At 35.4% G+C, this 21986-nt stretch overlaps 1 protein-coding gene across 1 annotated transcript in view; it reads left to right on the forward strand.

Moving 5' to 3' along the window:
• Nucleotides 1–21986, forward strand: part of LOC150086201 (pre-mRNA splicing factor cwf19l1) — an 83837-nt gene that overhangs the window by 10397 nt on the left and 51454 nt on the right. Inside the window, exons 2-7 of the mRNA XM_090373779.1 lie at nt 521–605; nt 2320–2395; nt 2579–2680; nt 7318–7526; nt 12151–12269; nt 17876–17960. Coding sequence (XP_090229905.1) covers nt 521–605; nt 2320–2395; nt 2579–2680; nt 7318–7526; nt 12151–12269; nt 17876–17960 — 676 coding nt within the window. The remainder of the gene's footprint in view (nt 1–520; nt 606–2319; nt 2396–2578; nt 2681–7317; nt 7527–12150; nt 12270–17875; nt 17961–21986) is intronic.

The following is a 21986-nucleotide window of genomic DNA, read 5'->3' on the forward strand; positions in this document are numbered from 1 at the left end:
TTACCTAATGAAGAGATGGAGAGGAAGACTATATATTATTTATCTCTATCCTTAATATAAGCTATGATGTTATAAGTTATTAAATATAAGTTTTAACTTAATAATTAGTTACAAAACATCATCATGATCAAGTTCCTTTAGGTACTTTATCTGATATTTTAGTTTCATTGTGCAAAATGGGTTAACCAATTTAATTTCACTATTGTGTTAATTCTCAAGAATGATAATTTTGTACTATGAATAGCTGGAGTCATTTTGCAACTATCAGCCATAGTGGCCCTTTGTTATTTAGTGGATTTCAGAAAATTTCTGTGAAATTATTGACTGCCACTTTGTAAGACATGTTATATTACAGAATTAATTATGTAAAACATAAATACAAAACAAAAATAAGGAGTATTTAAGTGCAGAGGCAGATTTACAATCAGAATTTATGTGCTGTGTGTTTATGTATGCAATGAGTGGGTGGGTGAGTAAAAAAAAGATTAGTAATACATTTTTAATTTTTTTTTCTTTTCAGTCTTGTGAGTGGAGATGTTGAAGGAAGGTTCTGTACATTATTTAATCGTGTTGCAGTTGTTAATAAGAAAAGTGGTCCCTTTGAGGTAGATTTCTTTTTCAAATAAAAGTTGTTTTGCAATGTAAACTTTATTTTCATTTATTGACTGAAAGACTATCCAAAAATGAAGAAGAATAAATATTTATAGAAACATTTTTTTTAAATATGCTTATAATACATACTATGTTTATTGTGGTTATTGTAAAGAAATGTAGTACAGTAGAACGTCGATTATCTGGAAGTCAGTTATCCGGAATAATTTGAAAGGCTGATTTTTCTTCTTTTTTTTTACTTCTTTATGTCTAGTGTAAAATGTATTATGAAACCATGAGTGATAGAGTTTAATCATTTGCTTCCACGAACCCAATTTTCCATGGCATATTTTGTTCTCTTCATTTCATATTATGTTTAGTTTAGCCCTAGATTTGGTAAGAATAATTTCAGCCCGAAACTGCGCAATTTATTATTTTCCTCAGTTTTTTTATGGTGAATGCCAACGAAAAGAAACAGCACTGAAATGGGCAGAAAACCAGGAAGAATGTGGTATAATCAAATTGATATTATTAAGGAACTTGAGAGATTTTGCAGCAAAAAAAAGGGGGGGGGGTCACACCAAACGAAACGATAAACGTTTGAACATTATTTTAAAAAATTACTTAAATTTTTTATACATAAAATTTGCAGTAAAATACCTATCCAAATATACATACATATGTAAATGTGCAAATTTTTATGTATAAGTTATTATTATTATTTTTTTAATTAAATAAACTCGTTTTTTTTTCAAGATATTTGAAGTCTTTTTCTTTAACCTTAATACATTATAAGAGAATTTATTTAATCTTGCCTTACGTTCGATTATCCAGAAGAGGTCTGACATTAATTATTCTGGTTAACTGATGCTCTGCTATATATTATTTCTTCTTATTCTCTTATATGGCTAGAAGAAAATATAAACATATTCAAATAGATTACATTAGAATTAATTAAAAGGAGCACTTCTTATACACCTTGTATAATATACTGATAACTGTTACAAATGCAGTTTCTTAAAACAGATCAGGATAGATTACATAAGAGTTCATAGATTACATAAAAGCCAGTTTAGATTATACCACATTTCATCTATATGACAAATCAAGAATGCAAATTGATTTATCTTTGCAACATTAGTCAACCATACCATATTACTGAAGTTTTAAATTGTATATTGCATATTTACATAAATTTACAAACTGTTGCGGTATCTTACTGCATAATTGTAGAAGCTATATTAAGCTTTCTGTAGGTTTTTAAATATATAGTAATATTGACTTCACTCTCTGTTATAAGAGCCTATCAGAAAGTTCTGAGCCTGATTCAACCTCACACAAATAGAATTGCTTAATGTGTCAGCACAGTTAATTAGGAACCTTGAGCTGGTTATGATCATAATGGATTTTGGCTTTAATAAGCTAAGGTTGAGCATCATTAATTTTAGTTATTGCCTATCTTATTCTTTATCAACAGTTTGAATCAGAAATTTTCCATAAATGTCTTGAATTGGACTTAATTACATGATTATTAATAAATCATGTCTGCCGTATTGTTGAATTGAATCTTGAATTCGCAGGAAAGATGTTACATGTGCCTGTTTTACTTATATAACTGCATTACTATATTTACTCATTAAAATTTTATGGAATTAATGCCCTAAAAAATCTGGATAAATTTTTCTAGCTTTCTTTTCCCCCTCTCATTTTTGTCCTGTTTCATTTCAGATGCTTTTGTGTGTTGGTAGCTTTTTTGGAGAAGATAATCAAGAGTGGGAATCATACCAAAATGGGACTTCTAATGGTACTTTTTTATTTTTCAAATTAAATTTAAATGTTTTTAAATCATTAATGCTTTATCTCACATATTTTTATAACCACAGTTCTTTTTTTTTTTTTTTTTTTTTTTTGTATTTATCTCCCCATTATTGTTTATTATCATCATTGGTTATATTTTAATTGTAATTTTTTTTTTTTAATTCAATAGTTCCAGTCGCAACATACATCCTTGGACCATGCAAACCTGAGCACAAACATTTCTTTCCCACATTAGAGGGATGTGAAATTTGTCACAATATCACATACCTTGGTAAGTGGTACTGCTTCTATTGTTTCTGCCATTCAGAACTTCCTTCATAATAGTTTAATTTACAAATAAATTGGTTCAGTATTTGAATAGTATAGAGCATGCATGATTTAAGTTTCCTATACCAACAGGACTCTAACTGGGGCAGCCCATCAGAGAACAGTGAAATTTGGAATATGCACAATACAGATGGTGAGGAAAATAAATTCCCCAGTAAGGGAAAAAGTTTCCAAATAACCCTATCGGGGGAAAATGGCACTACCATCGCACAGCATGCATTATGGCTGAGTCCAGGTTATTTTTCAAGGAAAGCACATGATATTTTCTCTGAATGGACATTGCTATCATTCATTTCTTACAATTAAATTTGTCATTCCACAACTGCTACAATGAAAATTCATCAGACCACTTTCTTTATGCATGATGGAGCACCCTTGCTTATCTCTAGACCTGCGACAGGTTTTGAGGATTCATTTCTCTGACAGAAGAGTGATTAGCCACAGAATTGGCAATAAGTGGCCACCATGTTCACCAGCTTTAGATTGTTTTGGCTGTAGGGTTATCTAAAGGCCAATGTTTATCACACAAACATTCATTTGTTGGCAGATTTGAAAGCTGGTATTATACAGCATGTAACCATCATCATGCCAGATATATTATTACATGCTGCTATCAAAAATATTATCCTTCACTGCCATCATGCTGATAAACATAATTTTAAATCAAAGGCTGTAACGTGGTCTTTTGACCTTGAGAACTAGTGCATATGGTCCTCAGCCCTGGAGGCATGCATAGGATGAAGCTGTTAATATATGTATGTATATGTATGTCATCATGCTGAAAATGATGGAATGTGAGAAGTAAAACTTTCGATAACTAGCATGATGCTAGTGATACATTTACAACTGCTGGTGTTATTTAGAAACTTATTTAATTTCCCAGATATTGACTGGAATTTGGGGGCTGGTCACTCACACACTAGCAGGGCTTTTGTGGATTTATTGGATGATTGTTTTCTACATCAGCATGTTCGGGAAGCAACTAGAGGGAGTAATACTCTTGATTTGATTATCAGCAGTGATTCTTCATGCATTAAGAATCTGCAGATAAATGAACCACTAGGTGGCAGTGATCACAGTGTGCTGAAGTGGGATTTACTCAAAGAGGTAACTACCATTAAGGGTAAAGGGAAGGGTTATTGCTTCCGTAAAGGCGACTACGATGGACTGAGACAGTATTTAAATTCTATACAGTGGGACCAACTGATGATGTTACCAACAGCAAATTCAAAATGGGAAGCATTCAAAGAACTTATCTTGGAAGCTACTAGGCTTTACATACCAACTAAGAAATATTGTTCAAGGTTTAGGCCAAAATGGATGTCAGATGAACTAATGAGGCATATGGCAGAGGCGCCTCCGTAGCCAGGTGGGAAGGAGCGGCAGTGCGTAGAACACGCTTCTTGATTAGACCGGGGTTCGAGCCCGTCACCACCAAATACGGAGGATGCGGAAAGGTCAGGGAATGACCACCGCATATCCCGGAGCAATATGGCCTTAGTTGCTAATGCTCCTAAAAACCAAATAACAAACAAACAAACATATGGCAGAGAAGAAAAATGCATGGGATACTTACAAATTAACACATGACCCAGAAGCCTATGATAGATACAAGTTGATATGCAACCAAGTTACAAAGGAGGTTAGGCAGGCGAAGGCAGATTACGAGAAATCCTTGGCAAGGGATGCAAAGAAAAACAGCAAAGAGTTCTTTACTTATGTAAACTCTAGAAGGAAGGGGATGAATCAGATTGGTCCACTTGATATTGATGGGTCAACTGTTGATGATCCTGCTCAGGTAGCTAACAAACTAAATGAATATTTTGCATTGACATTCACACATGAGTTATTCAGCCAGGGGAATGCCAGAGGTGTATTCAACTCTAGCAGTAAGCTACAGAATCTTGAAATAACTGGGAGGAAAGTGGAGGAGAAACTGTTGAAGATAAACACAAGAAAGGCACCTGGGGTGGATGGGATCTATCCAGTTATATTAAAGGAGGCAGCAAAGGAAGTAAGCAAACCCTTAGCCATAATTATGAGAGCTTCCTTGGACTCAGGGGAGGTACCCATAGACTGGAAATGTGCAAATGTGACCCCAATTCACAAAGGAGGATCAAAGGCTAACACAAGTAATTATAGACCTGTGAGCTTAACTTCTGTTCCAGGTAAATTAATGGAGGCACTGGTTAAAGAAGCACTGCAGGATCATTTAGACAAGACTTCAGTTATAGCTCGGACACAGCATGGTTTTGTTAAGGGGAAGTCTTGCCTGACCAATTTGATTGGATACTATGATGCAGTCACAAAAGAACTGGATGCAGGGAATAGCTTTGATATTATATACTTGGATCTTAGAAAGGCTTTTGATACTGTTGCACATGGAAGACTGCTACACAAATTGGAGCAGTGTGACATTGGAGGCAAATTGCTGCTATGGATAAAGGGGTGGTTGAGGGGGAGAAGACAGAGAGTGGTAATCAATGGACACTGCTCATCGTGGACTAATGTTATTAGTGGAGTCCCTCAGGGCTCAGTGTTGGGTCCATTATTGTTTTCTGTATTTATAAATGATATTGATGATGGTATATCAAGCTTAATGTCCAAGTTTGCAGACGATACAAAGGTTGGCAGGGTTGTCAAGGACACTACTGACACTATGCTGCTGCAACAGGATCTGGAAAGGTTGAGCAGATGGGCTGAGCGGTGGCAAATGAAGTTTAATATTGACAAATGTAAAGTACTACACATGGGAAACAGCAACCCCAGAGCAACGCATCAACTCTGTGGTACTACACTGACAGTGGTAGAGAATGAAAGGGACTTGGGGGTGGTTGTGCAGGCAGATATGAAGTTCTCTGAGCAGTGCAGATGGGCTGCAAGAGTAGCTCATGGAGTATTGTCAATGATATACAGGAATTTTTCCAGCAGGGATAAGGAGGTGATTATTCCCTTATATAAGGCAATGGTCAGGCCACACCTAGAGTACTGTATACAGGTCTGGAGGCCTCATTTCAAGAAGGACGTAGAGCTGCTGGAACGAGTACAGAGAAGGGCAACAAGATTAGTGAATGGAACAAAGGGGTGCTCTTACAAAGAAAGGCTTAAGTTTTGCAAATTACAGTGTCTGGAGACTAGGCACCAGCGAGGTGATCTGATAGAGGTGTATAAAGCCTTGAATAGTTTGAGCATGCTCAATGCTGATGGGATTCTTCCTCTAGCTCAGAATAATCACCTGAGAGGACATAAATTCAAATTGAGGAAAGACAGATGTAGGATAGACGTGTGGAAATTTGCTTTTAGCCAGCGGGTGGTTGGTTGGTGGAACAGACTTCCATCCCTTGTAGTGGAGGTTGATAGCCTAAATAAGTTTAAGGCTCAGCTGGACAGGTATTTTGAACGAACAGAGGGGTGAAGTGGAAGTGGGGTTTTTTTTTTTTTTTTTTTGGCTGATGCTGCATAAGCTTGCTTTCTTGCATCAAATGCCTCTACTAATGCTAATGCAAACTGTTTTCCTTTATTTTTTATTTTTTTTTTTTATGAATTTATCTTCCCCACCAATTGTATTGTTCTAATTCCAGATTTCATTGTTCCCTGACAACTGTTCCAGCTACAGACTTCTCAGTGTGAGGTAAACTTAAATCTTGCTCACGCTGTTTAGTTCATCAAGTCACAAAATCAATATACTTGTACAAAGTATATACTAAGTGGTCTTTAATTTGATAAATGTATCAAGATATAAAACAAGAACTTCAAAAGAACTTTATAGAATTATGAAGCCTACTTTCCACTTCTTATCAAATAGAATTAAAATAAAAGGTTAAAATAAAGAACTATTGTTGGTTTCCCCCACCCCCAAAACCCTCTATAAACACAAGTGTTCTAAGTATGTGGTTCTTGTGGTTTGAGTAACAGCTGTCTTTAAACAAGAATTTGGATTTAATTTTAGTTGTTTTTCAGGAGTTTTAGGTACTCAAACTATTTATGATGATACTGCACCTGATCATATGGTTTATTGTTTATTATCTCTGTACAAGTTGTCACTAGTTGCAATTTGCATCTAGTGACCAGCTTTAATTTTACCAGCTTTTCCACTGTAATTATTCATGTAATTGTGTTAATGTTTTAAATTATAATTTCTGATTTACACTCATCCTATTATGACATGCTGGTTATACTTGTATAATTATTTTTCTTACTGGTAGTTAATTGCTACCCAGACTGCATTCACATTTGTCTCTAGTTACTGGAACTGAGTTTGCTGCCAAATGTACTTACAAATGGAAGATAGATAAGTTGTGGGACTAACCATATGTGAAGTATTAAATATCAGAAAATTTATTGTATGCAGCTGTTAATTTTACCATATGTGAGCTAAAAAGTTATACATGACAGCTAAAATGCCATAGAAAAGTTCCAACCAGTCTGTATGCCACATTTCTTATTGCACATGCATATTATAATCAACTTATACATATTGCACATGTATAAGTTGATTATGAAAACTCACACTACATTAACATTCACAAGATGATAAAATATCTAGTGTTCTCACTTTAATTTTTATTTTTTCTCTTGCAGGAAGCAAAGGTATTTTGACAGGTGCTTCAGGACTGACTATAGTTTACCTTAGTGGCATAGAGAATGCTAATAAAGATGGTTGTCACTATACCGCCAAAGATATTGAAAATCTTCAGTTGCCATTCTTAGAGGGTGGAAGAAACAGAGGAATTGACATCCTTCTTACTTCTCAGTGGCCAAAAGGAGTAACTAAATATGTAGTGCCTCCTGTGAGTTTCATAGTCTTTAAAATATTATTATTGTAAGTTTTTAAGTTCTCTGCCATGTGGTGGTAGGTCCCTGAGCCAAAATTCAGTCACATCACTATCTCTTGCCGTGTCTAGCTCCCCTTCTTCAGCCTACAAAATTCCATCACTTTCCCTTCAGTTACATCCTCTAACAAACTTTCTCCCCTCAGTACATGTCCAATCCAGTTATTCTTTCTTTTTCTTATAGTCTTTATCATTGTATGAATCTTTAATGTGCCTTTGAATAATTTCTTCAAAAAGAAGTAGCATTTAAAAAAATTCATCATTGAATCTTGAACAGTAATTGAATTTTAATGGGATAAAGTAAATTTCTCATTCGAATATATTTTATTAAAATGAGATAACTCATTGTTATTTTCCAAAGTAGTTATACAAATATATAAATTAGATGAAGAAAAATGTTTAAGTATTAATGGTTACTTGTTATTACCATTTAAATTATGATATTGAAATAAGTTTCTCATGGAATTATCCAGGTGTTTCATGACATGTGGGCTATACTTTCAGGATCTGGAAAAAATTACATGAGTTTATATAAACGTGTCCAGTTCTGAATGGTTACAGAGCTATATATAGGCTGTTTGAATTTTAAAAAATGGCTGTGGAGTTTGCAGTGGTAAAAAAAATAATAATAATAAATAAGAATAAGCAGATGCATGCCTATTAAAACATTTATACTAGATAGGTTTGATTATTATTTTTTACTACTGAAACTGCAGCCATTTTTTATCAAACAGCTATAGCCCTGTGATCATTCAGAATTGGAAACATGTTATGTGAACTTTTTTCATTGTTTTCAGGTCCTGAACCAATCCTGAAAATATGGCCAACATGGTATGAAACATCTTGTATATTGATAGTTCATGTAAACTGAGTTTTGTGGTTTCTTATTATAATTTGCCACATAATATACAAAAAATAAGGATGTGGTATGGCTCAGATATATTCAAAATGAGTTTCTTTCTCTGTTTTTTTTTGGGGGAGGGGTAAAAAAAATCAAATTTCGATTTTTATTTTTTATCTTTATATTTTTCAGAGCCAGTAAGTGTATGGTGTTTTATTTCAGATTTTTACAGGAACACTAAGCTGCTGCACAGTGGAAGACAACTGTAAGCAAGGAGATGTCACTATCCTCAACAGAGATGAATATCACTCATAGGCAGTGATATTTATTTAGAGGGCTGCATATCAGAAACTAAAATTGACTCCATTAAATCTCTAGAGTGTTGCATTATTAAGACATTTTTTAAGGAACTCCTTAATAAATATGATTGACTAGTCTCTTCTGAACAGTTATGAAATCCCATTTATTTTCGGGAGCATTGAAGCCTCCACCGATATCTATACTATGTCAAAAATTCTAAAAGCCTGTTAAATAGACTCTAATGCATTTCCATACGACATTGAGATTTATTGACAAGTGCTGATGTGGAGTGAATTTCAACATCCCTCTTCGCAGATAGCAAATCTAGCCTTGGCAAAAGACACAATAATGAAATGATATGCAATAGATGTTTACCCTCTATAATACTCTCTAAAGAAGAAACTTTAGATTCTATAGCTCTCACAGCCAGGCAAGCTTGCTTCCAGTTTCCAGAGGATTATTTTTTTTAAATAAAAAGTTATGTATGGAGAGCCTGCTTCCCCCCCCTCATATTTTTTCTGAGCATTTTAGGACCAGCTTAGAGGCACTTTGCCGATCCTCAAAATGCCTAAAGTATAGATCCAGATATATGGATGGCATGTTTATGATCTGGGGTTACTGTAAAAAGATTTTGGATAATTTCCTCTTCACAGGTGAGCAAAAAGTCTTATCCCAGAATTGTGCTAATAACTAATTTCATGCTTGCTGCCCACAAATGTGTAATGGGAGCCCAGTTTGTAGGCAGAGATAGTATTGTCACAAGGTGAATCAAGTTCTTATTCATTTAAAGAAAGAATGGTTGATCAGGCAGCATTTCGAGAATGGTGTGTGAAAAAGATCCTGAAATGGCATTGTTCACCCAGAATTATATTATTGTACTTCGTAAAACATGTATTGAAGTATAGAAAGTGTAAAGGAATAGGAAATGCTTTGGATGACCTGAACCAATCAAAAATATATTACAAGAATTAACATATTTATGTTAGTGTAGCAGTGTTGGTTGAACAGTGAATCATCTGTGATCATATAAAGGACTTTCAAGTGAAAGAATAAAGTAGCAATGTGTTGTACAACTTAAAAATTAAAGGATGCAGTAATTATACTGTTCTGGCTCCACCAAAATCCATACCATCTTAAAAATTCTAAAAGCCTATTAAATAGACCCCAATGTATTTCCATATAACATTGAGATTTATTGGCAAGTGCTGCTGTGGAGTCATTGTTAGCATCCCCCTCACAGATAACAAATCTAGCCTTGGCTAAAAACATGATAATGAAATCATGTACAGTGAATGTACTGTACCTAGAAGAAATATCAGAATGAATGTGGAAACATATTCAGTAGTATCAAGACAAGGATGGGGTTCACATTGAATGTAGAATTTGCTTGAGTACATACATGGACCAATGTAACTGTGCAAGTTTAGGCATAATGACAACATACTTCTCAACATTTGTTTCTCTTCTAAACAGCACCCTTCCATTTCTTCGTATCCTTGTAAAGAAGACTATAAATCTTTTACTCAAATATATACAAAAAACTAACTGATACTTTTTTATGTCAGTATTAAATTTTAAATCTAACCATCTGCCCAGAATCACTGAAGAACCCTGCATAATTATAGCTACTTAGAGCAGAGCCAGAGGCATGCATAATCTGACAATTCTTCAAATAACAGATCCTCCCCCTGCCCCCAACATCAACAACCAGATAATGGTCTGCACTACTGATTAGTTTCTTTTCTTCCACCCAAAGGAAAGTGAAGAAGTACCTTCATTTATATTTTCCTGCTTCCCTGGAATAAGGAAGATTGTAAGACATGTTGAAAAACAAAACATGAGTGCCTTTGTATGAAACAGGAAACTCGGATGTGTATTACATTAAAGACCTTCTCCAGAAGATCTGCAGCACCATGTACCATGTACCAGTTATCAGTGGCAAGCATTGTATAGGCTAAACTTATTTAAAACTTAGGAGACTGGAAATTGCAGCCAATTATGATCAGTGTTGAGTATAGTTCATCATTAGGTGCGTAAACTGTGGCCACCCACTGGAGCCAAAATGTGTAATGATACAACTAACCACTGATTCCTTTGTTTTTGATAGTGTTGTAGCCACTTATAGTGAGAACACCAATCCAGAAGTACATGCCAGCCAATATTTAAATGTTCATTACTTTCATTTTTATCCACAGTAGAAGATCTTCAACAGACTGATTAATTGTATGATGATAACTGTCAAAAAGGGCATTTAAAGTCAATTTCTAAATTATTGCATGTAAGATCATTAGGGTGGTTATCATATTATCATCATCATCATGAACTTGGTCTGATTTAGGTCTTTTAAGACCTGTTCTGTTGTAGCTCTTGGAGGTGGTCTTGATCTCGGCATCGTTGTCTTGGTTGACCCACATCGCTCTTGCCTGTAGGGTTGTAGTTAAAGGCTAATTTTGGGATCCAGTCTGGGTTCATTCTTTCTATGTGGCTGATACCGTTTTATGTCATTTACTATGTTATCTACTTTTAATTTCTTTGATGATCTAGTCTTGTACAGCCTAATAATGGTCTTAAAAATCTCATTTGTGACTACTTCTAATTTTTGTGCATCTTTATTATTTATGACCCAAGTTTGTTTGTTTGTTATTTGGTTTTTAGGAGCATTAACAACTAAGGCCATATTGTTCCGGAGATATGCGGTGGTCATTCCCTGACCTTTCCGCATCCTCCGTATTTGGTGGGCATGGGCTCAAACCCCGGTCTAATCAAGAAGCGTGTGCTACGCACTGCTGCTCCTGCCCACCTGGCTACGGAGGCACCGTATGACCCAAGTCTCACAGCTGTAGAAGAGGGCTGATTTTGAAGTGATGTTGTGCAGTCGTAATTTTGTTTCAGTTGTCATTTGTTTTCCGAAGTGGTGTTTAATTGTTCCATTCATTTTATTATATTTTTGTAGTTTAGTATAGATGTCTTTCCCTTCATTTGATATTAAATTTCCCAAATAGGTGAAATCAGATATTTGTTCTATTATTTTGTCATCAATAACAATTTTGATTCTTTGTATGTTTTTTCCACATAATCCCATTGATTTTGTTTTTGAGGTGGAGATTTTCATCTCATATTTTTTTGCCTATTTTATTCAGTTCATTAGCTGCTATCTGTAGTTCATCTTCCGATTTTGCAATTATAACTTGATCATCAGCATATAATATAGTTTGGATTTTATTCCTGTTTAACTGTATTCCTTTGTTAATTGTGATATTTTTCACTCAGAGTAGTCATTTATTTTAAAAGGGAAAAAATAAATAAATAAAATAAAATGTAGATTTAAATAAATATGTATTTTTACTTTTAATGATTTTTGATTATTTTTAAGCAATTATAAACTGAAATTATTATTAGGAATGTGTTTTCAAAGTAGTGATTTCTGTGTGTATTTCTTAGAAAGATGTGGATCCTGATGAATCTTGTTCTGAGCTCATTTCCAAATTAGCATATACAATACGTCCAAGATACCATTTCACTGGATTAAAGGGCATTTATTATGAACGACTACCATACAGGTAAGTGTATTACTTTATAAAAATATGATATGGTGCATTATTTGACAAGGCAATTAACACCATTTCCTTTCTGCTTTATAACATTGTTAGGTGTCTTTAACTATAAAATTATAAATACCGAATGACTTATATACAGAGGTGTTTCAGATTTGACCTGAATTTTTATTTTTTTACAAGAAAATGCATACATAGCAGAATTGCCAAACTTGTTCTTTTTAAAGGTATGATCCCTCTAAATTGACATAACTTTGCCATTGCTGTGGCAAGGCACTGATGCTACTAGCATAGAAAGTAGGCTGACTGCATAACCAATTCTGGATACTACAGTTGAATTTGTCATCTGACTTGGATTTCTGCCATCTCAGGTTCTCCTTCATTAGCCCAAACATATGATAACTACTGGAGACTAAATCTGGAATAAATCTCACACAAGAGGTTGGGTTATGATTTCTCAGCTCAAGGTTACCAATGTAGTCATTGCTGAATTCAGTGTATATGGATGTGTGTTGTGCAGAAGAATGATTCCCCCTGACAGTATTTTAAAAGAAATAAATAACTACACCAAGATAACTCTTTCAAATATGGTAGTTTCTGGCTGTTTCATGTGGTGTGACTGGGTTTTAGTTTCTCTAAATGAAGTAAAGGTGTTTTTTGGTGTTATTATCAATTTGGGAATAAATGAAAAAAAATGATATAAAAGAATATTGGTGGGAAGAACGGAGAGACAGAATTCTGTTTTTCAAGAACAGATTTAGCAGGAAGAGATTTCTGCAGATAATTTGGATGTTACATCTCTGCCCACTTAAAAAAAAAAAAAAAGGATTAAAAATAGAGACTCTAAAATAAAAAAAAATATTGTGAATTATCTGGACAGAAAGTATTGTGAATTTTGTTCCAGGAAGAAATATTGCATTAAAGTACTGTTGGTTTCAAAGGTAGAATTTCATTCACATGTTAAAACCTTCAAAAACCAACAACGTGGGACCTTTGTGTATTTGTTTTAGCTGACTCACAAACTGATTACCCGCCAACTGTTTGTACATATTTTGGAAGCTGACAGCTTATTATGACCAGACTTACCTTTCATCTTGAGGATTGTGCTTCTCATCCATGAATTGCTTTATAGTATCGAGGGTAGTGTTTTTCATTTATTCACTGACCAATTTTACACTAGTATTCAGCTAGCAGAAGAACTTCGTAAAGTAAATATACACCTAACAGGCTCTGTAATGGGAAACAGGAAGACTACCACAAAAAAAATTGAAAAACACAGGATTGTTAGTTTTCAAAAAGAGGATAAAGTGTTAACATGGAAAGATAAAACAGCTGTACTTATGCTTTCTACTTTCTATAATATTCAAACTGAATAACAACAGGAAAAGTAAAAGGAAGAGAAGACTTTTCAAATTGAAGGTCAGTCACTATTTGTGAATACACAAGAAATATGGATGCTGTCAATGCTGAGTTTACCATTACTGCTATTATTCATTCAATTGAAAATCAATGAAATGGTAAAAGAAGTTGTTTTTCTGGTTTTTAGAGGTCTCAGTTATAAATAGTTCATCTTGATGGAGGTGACAGATCCATCTCAAAAGAAAGTATGTCACAAGCAGTTTTGAAAGATGTTGCCTGTTTAGCTAGTAGGAGTTGTCTAAAATAAGAACATTCTTTCTAGAAAAAGGCTGTCAAGTTCTGATGCAGAAAACAGGTTGAGTGGCTGTCCTCACTTTGTGATGAAAGGTGAAAATCTTATTGAAAAGAACGACTATGTGGTAACAGAAATGTTAAAGGTAGGAGAAAAGAAAGTTTGGTATTGTGAAACATGCTTCAGAAAACCAGGATTATAATATAGCCTGTTGAATGTTTCAAGAAATACCATGCACCAAGATTATATATATAAATACAGCCACTCCCTGACTTACATAATGGTTGCATTCCGTGGAATTCTATGTAAGTCGGAATTTCCCTAAGTGCTTATGCAGCACTCGCAACTATGCACGCTGAATTTGATTGAAGCAAAAAATAAAAGTTTGACAAACTTGTAAATAGAATTATTTATTCGATTTTTTTTATCTCATGTGCAGAAAAAATGACAAAAGTGTACAAAATTTTCAAAATTATAAAATTACAAAAAGAGAGAGGAAACAGGCATAATGTTAGCAAGTTTTACCTTTTGAGCATCGTTGCCAGAATTCACTCTCCAGCTGATAAGCACGCTGCTGTGGAAATTGAGGGCTGTGGAGATTTAGAAGGGGTTTTTTCCAACACAATACAAAATTTATCTGCAGCTGCAGAATCGGTAGTGGCGACTTCACCACATACTTTAATGTTTTGGAAATCAGCGTGATGCTTGAACCTATTAAACCATCTGTTGCTTGGCTTGGGGTTCGCCGTACTTATCCTTAATATCTTCATAAATACATCTTGCTTTTGCTTGAATGGCCGTTGGACTCTGGAGCACTTGCTTCTGAATCTGATTTTCCATCCACATTATTAACAGCTTTTCCATTTTTGATATAGCACCTGAACACTGTCGATCTTAAATGCATTGATCCTTTAACATGTTCTTTTATATGTGCACTGTCCCTTAAAATAGTATTCACTGTTGAAGAAGCGAGACCTAATTCCATGCAATAGATGACAAACTTTTTCCTGCTTTGTACTTCTTAATTAATCATCATCATTTCTAAATCAATTTTGTTTAGTTTCCTAGCACTGCCAGCACTTTCACTTTCCGTTGGTCCCTTTCCCTTCATCATTCTAATAAGTAAATAGGAATGAAGAGAAAATTCTGAAAATTTATTTGTTTTTTATATGATTGAAGATTTCAGTGAAGAGGAACTCATTTCACTATAATACCGTAACATAAAAACTCACAGAATTCCAGTTATCGGTATTATCGCTAATGCAATAAGATTGAGTTTACTACCCATTTATAATAGACTGCACCACAGAGCAATAAGATACTACTCTGTATTGCACTAACAGAAAAGCCCAATAAACCAGAAAGTGCAAATTGTTTTTATTGTTTTATGGTAGTGACCTCCAGAAATGTGTATTAGAAAAATATCACAAAGGCATTCAAAATTGATTCTTATAACAGAACATATGGCAACGATGAAAGTGTAGTGCAATTTCCATTATAAAAATTACCCTTTAGAGAGATAAATAGCTTAGTTATATAGCAAAAATTTCAACTTCCGAGGTCTTGGAACAAATTACCAAAAAAAAACCAATGTGTTATTGGGTTCACATTACAATATTTTCACAATTCCTCTGTTTATTCCTACAGGATGCAAAATACGTTTCCGCGATTTTTTTAAGTTTGCACTGGCTGGCAAAAACTTGCGTAAAGTCGAATTTGCATAAGTTGAGGATTACATAAGCTGAGGAGTGCCTGTAATTAACATTTAAAATGTTTAAAGATTTTGTAAACATCACATTTTAAGTAAACTTTTTTTATTATTATTTTTATAAATAGATTGCATAGGGAAGGCTGAAAATAATGGTCTGCGAAGATCAATCCTTTATGATACTCCCTCCCCTGCCAGTATAAATCCATCTTCCCCCCCTAAATTCCACCACTATTGACCTCAAACAGCAAAGAAGGCGGTTCATCCCAGTTTTTTTTTTTTTTTTTTGGTAGTTGTTGGCACATCAGCTTCTGTGGCCATAATGCACCTCCCAAGGTTCTTGCAGTGCTTTGATCCAAGCCCGAGGCGGGATTCGAACCCACGACCTTTGGGTTGCCAGGCAGGCACTTTACCCACCTGGCTAGCCCGGTCGGCATTCATCCCAGTGGTTGACAACATGTTGACATGCTTTCAGCATGTTGTAAACGTGCTGAAAGGAACCGGGGTTCGAGCCCGTCACCACCAAATACGGAGGATGCGGAAAGGTCTGGGAATGACCACCGCATATCCCGGAGCAATATGGCCTTAGTTGCTAATGCTCCTAAAAACCAAATCACAAGCACAAGCTGAAAGGAAATTTAAAAATTTCCTTTGGTCCAGTTTATTAGTTTCCCTCAATAATTTACATTTATGCCCTGTTTTTTATGTCCTATTTCAATATGAAAATTCCACCATTATTCAGTTTGCTCTCCCCCATCCCATTGCTCTATACACACCTGTCAGATTTCCCCCACCCCAAAAAGCTGATGTTGTAGCTGTTTATCACACACAATTTGTAGTCTCTCTTCAGATGGATGTCCATTTGCTATTCTAAACAGGTGACTCCTATTTTTATACCCTTTCAAAAAAGCTCATCACCTTTTCTTAGATGCAGAAAATATATAGCATATGTTAGTTTGTTATACAGATTGTTGCCTACCGCAAAAAAGTTCTGTTTTATATCAAATCCTGCAGACCACTTTTATAAGTTATGCAAACGACAGGTTGGGAAACACTGCTCTAGAGAACCAGGTCAAATCTAAACTTAAATTTTTACTTGAGAACCAACTCTTCAAAACTGACCCCAACAATTTAGGACTTCCCTTTCTACTTGTCAGTGTTAGTGCTCACATAATAAGGATAAGATTCTGGTTCAGCCTGTCGTTAGTGGGAACCTCAGCGCAGACCAGTCCAAATGGTTGTCTCTGCATTCACTGGTTAGCTACCTCACTATATCTACTGTAGAACAGATCCATCATGTATTTCTACTTTTGTTCCTGAAAGATGGAGCCACTTAAATTACACTGTAGTTAGTAATTACTAAAGAAACTGCATAGTGCACCTTCTACGTACCTTAACTTACTGTAAAATTCTTATATAAAACTTGCAGAAAACCTTTTGTTAGACTACTTTGTTTTTGGCACAACGTATCTTTGTGTCAATCAATATTGCACTTTAATTTTTATATAATTGTATATTAATTTTGTTAAAATAATTTGCTATGTTATGCAATGTATTATCAACTTAATATATAACAGTTATTTATGTCCAGAATAATTGTAATAATGCTGAAGAAGAATGCGACAGAATTCCTAACTAGTATACAGGATGATTCGTGAGGAAAGGTCGCAACTTTGTGGGGCTGATGGCACAGTCATTCCAGTAAAAAAAAAAAAATCATATAAATATAGGTCCAATTCAGAATGGTTACAAAGCTGTAGCTATTTGAATTTTTAAAAATGGCTATGGGGTTTTGAATGGTAATAAATAATTAAAAAATAAATAAGTCGATAACTAGTAAACACTTCACTTTGCTGATTCCTATTTATTTTTTATTTTAATATTTTTTACCATTCAAAACTTAGCCAGTTTTTTTAAATTCAGCTGCTTCACAAGGTTCAGAATTGGACTCATATTTATGTGAAGATTTTTTTTTTTTTAAACTCAGAATGACCTGAGCTCCTGAAGTTAATGAATTTTCCTTATGCATCTCCAAATGTATTAAATGTGTTACTTCCAAATAATGATCCTTTCATTCAAACTAAAGAAAACATTCTCTTAAATTCTCTTCAAAGCACTACTGGGGATAAAATTTTATCTCATTCATCTTACCTTTGTAAAATGCATGTTTAATTTGTTCTGCTTTATATAATAGGCAAAACAAATGTTAATTATTAATGCTGGTTAGTTGATATTTCTGAATTTTATATGCAGGAATCATCAGGTGTTAGCTGAAGCTGCTTTGCATACTACTCGTTTTATATCATTAGCATCAGTGGGAAATTCACTGAAAGAAAAGGTAAAAGTTCAAAAATGTTCTCGAGTATATGTTTTTTTTCACTATTTTGCTAGGAAATAATAGGTTAATTTTTCATTGTGAAGTTACATAATTAAGTAATCACTGTTATTGACAAGTTGTATAGTTTGGTCACTTATTATTTTGGTGTGCTGGTATTATGATTATAATTTTAATATTCTTTTAATACAATACAAATGCCAGACAATAATTTTGTCCTGACCTGATGGCACACTGGGTTCTATTATTAACTTGTTATGTTATATAGTTATATTATCTCTAGTATTGTAGCAATAAGCCACTTCTCTACATAGAAATATATTTATATAATTGTTTGGGAAGTATACACCATTTATTATGATCCTATCCTGAGGTTCTTTTACAGTGATAAAAGTTGAAAAGAGTAGAAAAAAGAAACATGCATAAATACACACTTATGGCTGAAAATATTCAAACTTTTGGAATTTTATAAACTTATGGAACTTTAGCTGGAAATGTTCAAAAGTTTAACAGCTACTGCAGTGAAGTATGTGCTAACTAACAAATGGTGACAAAAATTTAACAGGCATATTTAAACGACAGAACCCAAGATTGGTTGTGTCAGTTCACATCACATTGCCATTGCTTTGTATCTTTTCACTGCTCCCTTCACATTGCCATTGTTTGTGGAAGTTTTATTATATCTCAAAAATCTTTTAATTTCTGGAGGTGTGGAAGGCTGGGATGTCTGAGGAAATATTACTATCGCTACTAACTGTGGAGATGGGGGAAACCCCTGGGGCCATTAGACAATGAACACTTTACGCATTATTGCTGCTAACCAGCTTATGTCATCTTGATGAGCTAAGAATCAGAATGTTTGTCGATTGGATGTATATCTGAAGTTGTGTATCTTGTATTAAATTAATGAAACATTAAAAAAAATTGACACACCCCATTCAGGCAAAATTCAACTTTCATGAAGTGTTGCTATCTTTGAAGTCATAATTAACATCTTTTCAGTGTGAAGCTAAGAAAGTTGAATTCTGTTGAACTGGCCTTTGATAGACTTTTATATTTGGGCCTCTCCCCCCCCCTTTTTTTTTTTTAGAAAAATTCTATTTCCCCCACCCCTAAATATTTTGTTCAAAAATACTTAAGAGCTCATTTACAATAAATATATGTACACAGAGGATATTGCCAGATAGTTCCAAAATTATGATAAGCACTCCTATGTGAAACATACTACTTTGGTAAACATCACTTTTTTACATAGTCACCACACATTTAAGCACTTGTCCCACTGTAATCCTGGCCGCCTCCGTAGCCAGGTGGGAAGGAGCAGCAGCAGTGCATAGCACACCCTTCTTGATTAGACCGGGGTTCAAGCCCGTCACCACCAAATACGGAGGATGCGGAAAGGTCAGGGAATGACCACCGCATATCCCGGAGCAATATGGCCTTAGTTGCTAATGCTCCTAAAAAAAAACCAAATAACAAACAATAATAATAACTGTAATCCTGATGTGAAAGAAATCAGTGTTAGATATATTCAACCTTGAAATGACAATGTACTGCACGTCGCTACCAATTGCGAATCACTTGCTAGTTAAGTGTTCCTTCAGGGGTTCAAAGAGGTGGAAATTGCTTAGTGCAAGATTGGGACTGTGCTTCAGATGGTCCATAACCTCTCAGTCGTGGCACTAACATCTTGTACTTGCAGCCAACAATAAGTGGCCTGCCATTAGCACAAGAATTTCTCCAAATTCGAGCCTATTTCTGTGATTCGATGTTTGGTTTGTACACATCCTCCAATTGCTGATTAATTTCTGGCAGTTCTGCCACGTGTACTCTTAACATGCAAAATTCAGGTCATGCTGCATGCCTTTACATTGGACCATGTTTCCAGTAGTCCTGTCACCTTACAACTGATGATGCAATGATACGACATACATCTGATGCAATCTTGTGGTTGTATGAGGAAGCAGACAATCACTTCCTTTATCTGGTCAAGTCTGTTTACAAAACATGCTCTTTTCTGTGTGACATGCTGCTACCTTATTTTTGAAACACCCTCAATATCTATTGTATAAGTGAAATATTAAACTACTTGTATTTTACTTAGCATTAGCATTAGCATTAGTAGAGGCATTTGATGCAAGAAAGCAAGCTTATGCAGCATCAGCCAAAAAAAAAAAAAAAAAAAAACCACTTCCACTTCACCCCTCTGTTCGTTCAAAATACCTGTCCAGCTGAGCCTTAAACTTATTTAGGCTATCAACCTCCACCACAAGGGATGGAAGTCTGTTCCACCAACCAACCACCCGCTGGCTAAAGGCAAATTTCCGCACGTCTATCCTACATCTGGCTTTCCTCAATTTGAATTTATGCCCTCTCAGGTGATTATTCTGAGCTAGAGGAAGAATCCCATCAGCATTGAGCATGCTTAAACCATTCAAGGCTTTATACACCTCTATCAGATCACCTCGCTGGTGCCTAGTCTCCAGACACTGTAATTTGCAAAACTTAAGCCTTTCTTCGTAAGAGCACCCCTTTGTTCCATTCACTAATCTTGTTGCCCTTCTCTGTACTCGTTCCAGCAGCTCTACATCCTTCTTGAAATGAGGCCTCCAGACCTGTATACAGTACTCTAGGTGTGGCCTGACCATCGCCTTATACAATGGAATAATCACCTCCTTATCCCTGCTGGAAAAATTCCTGTATATCATTGACAATACTCCATGAGCTACTCTTGCAGCCCGTCTGCACTGCTCAGAGAACTTCATATCTGCCTGCACAATCACCCCCAAGTCCTTTTCATTCTCTACCACTGTCAGTGTTGTACCATAGAGTTGATACGTTGCTCTGGGGTTGCTGTTTCCCATGTGTAGTACTTTACATTTGTCAATGTTAAACTTCATTTGCCACCTCTCAGCCCATCTGCTCAACCTTTCCAGATCCTGTTGCAGAAGCATAGTGTCAGTAGTGTCCTTGACAACCCTGCCAACCTTTGTATCGTCTGCAAACTTGGACATTAATCCCGATATACCATCATCAATATCATTTATAAATACAGAAAACAATAATGGACCCAACACTGAGCCCTGAGGGACTCCACTAATAACATCAGTCCACGATGAGCAGTGTCCATTGATTACCACTCTCTGTCTTCTCCCCCTCAACCACCCCTTTATCCATAGCAGCAATTTGCCTCCAATGTCACACTGCTCCAATTTGTGTAGCAGTCTTCCATGTGCAACAGTATCAAAAGCCTTTCTAAGATCCAAGTATATAATATCAAAGTTATTCCCTGCATCCAGTTCTTTTGTGACTGCATCATAGTATCCAATCAAGTTGGTCAGGCAAGACTTCCCCTTAACAAAACCATGCTGTGTCTGAGCTATAACTGAAGTCTTGTCTAAATGATCCTGCAGTGCGTCTTTAACCAGTGCCTCCATTAATTTTCCTGGAACAGAAGTCAAGCTCACAGGTCTATAATTACTTGTGTCAGCCTTTGATCCTCCTTTGTGAATTGGGGTCACATTTGCACATTTCCAGTCTATGGGTACCTCCCCTGAGTCCAAGGAAGCTCTCATAATTATGGCTAAGGGTTTGCTTACTTCCTTTGCTGCCTCCTTTAATATAACTGGATAGATCCCATCCACCCCGGGTGCCTTTCTTGTGTTTATCTTCAACAGTTTCTCCTCCACTTTACTCCCAGTTATTTCAAGATTCTGTAACTTACTGCTAGAGTTGAATACACCTCTGGCATTCCCCTCGCTGAATAACCCCTCATGTGTGAATGTCGATGCAAAATATTCATTTAGTTTGTTAGCCACCTGAGCAGGATCATCAACACTTGACCCATCAATATCAAGTGGACCAATCTGATTCATCCCTTTCCTTCTAGAGTTTACATAAGTAAAGAACTCTTTGCTGTTTTTCTTTGCATCCCTTGCCAAGGATTTCTCGTAATCTGCCTTCGCCTGCCTAACCTCCTTTGTAACTTGGTTGCATATCAACTTGTATCTATCATAGGCTTCTGTGTCA

Source organism: Mastigoproctus giganteus, chromosome 5 (assembly GCF_048544385.1).
Source record: "Mastigoproctus giganteus isolate SK-2022 chromosome 5, ASM4854438v1, whole genome shotgun sequence".
Classification (NCBI taxonomy): Eukaryota; Metazoa; Arthropoda; class Arachnida; order Uropygi; family Thelyphonidae; genus Mastigoproctus; species Mastigoproctus giganteus.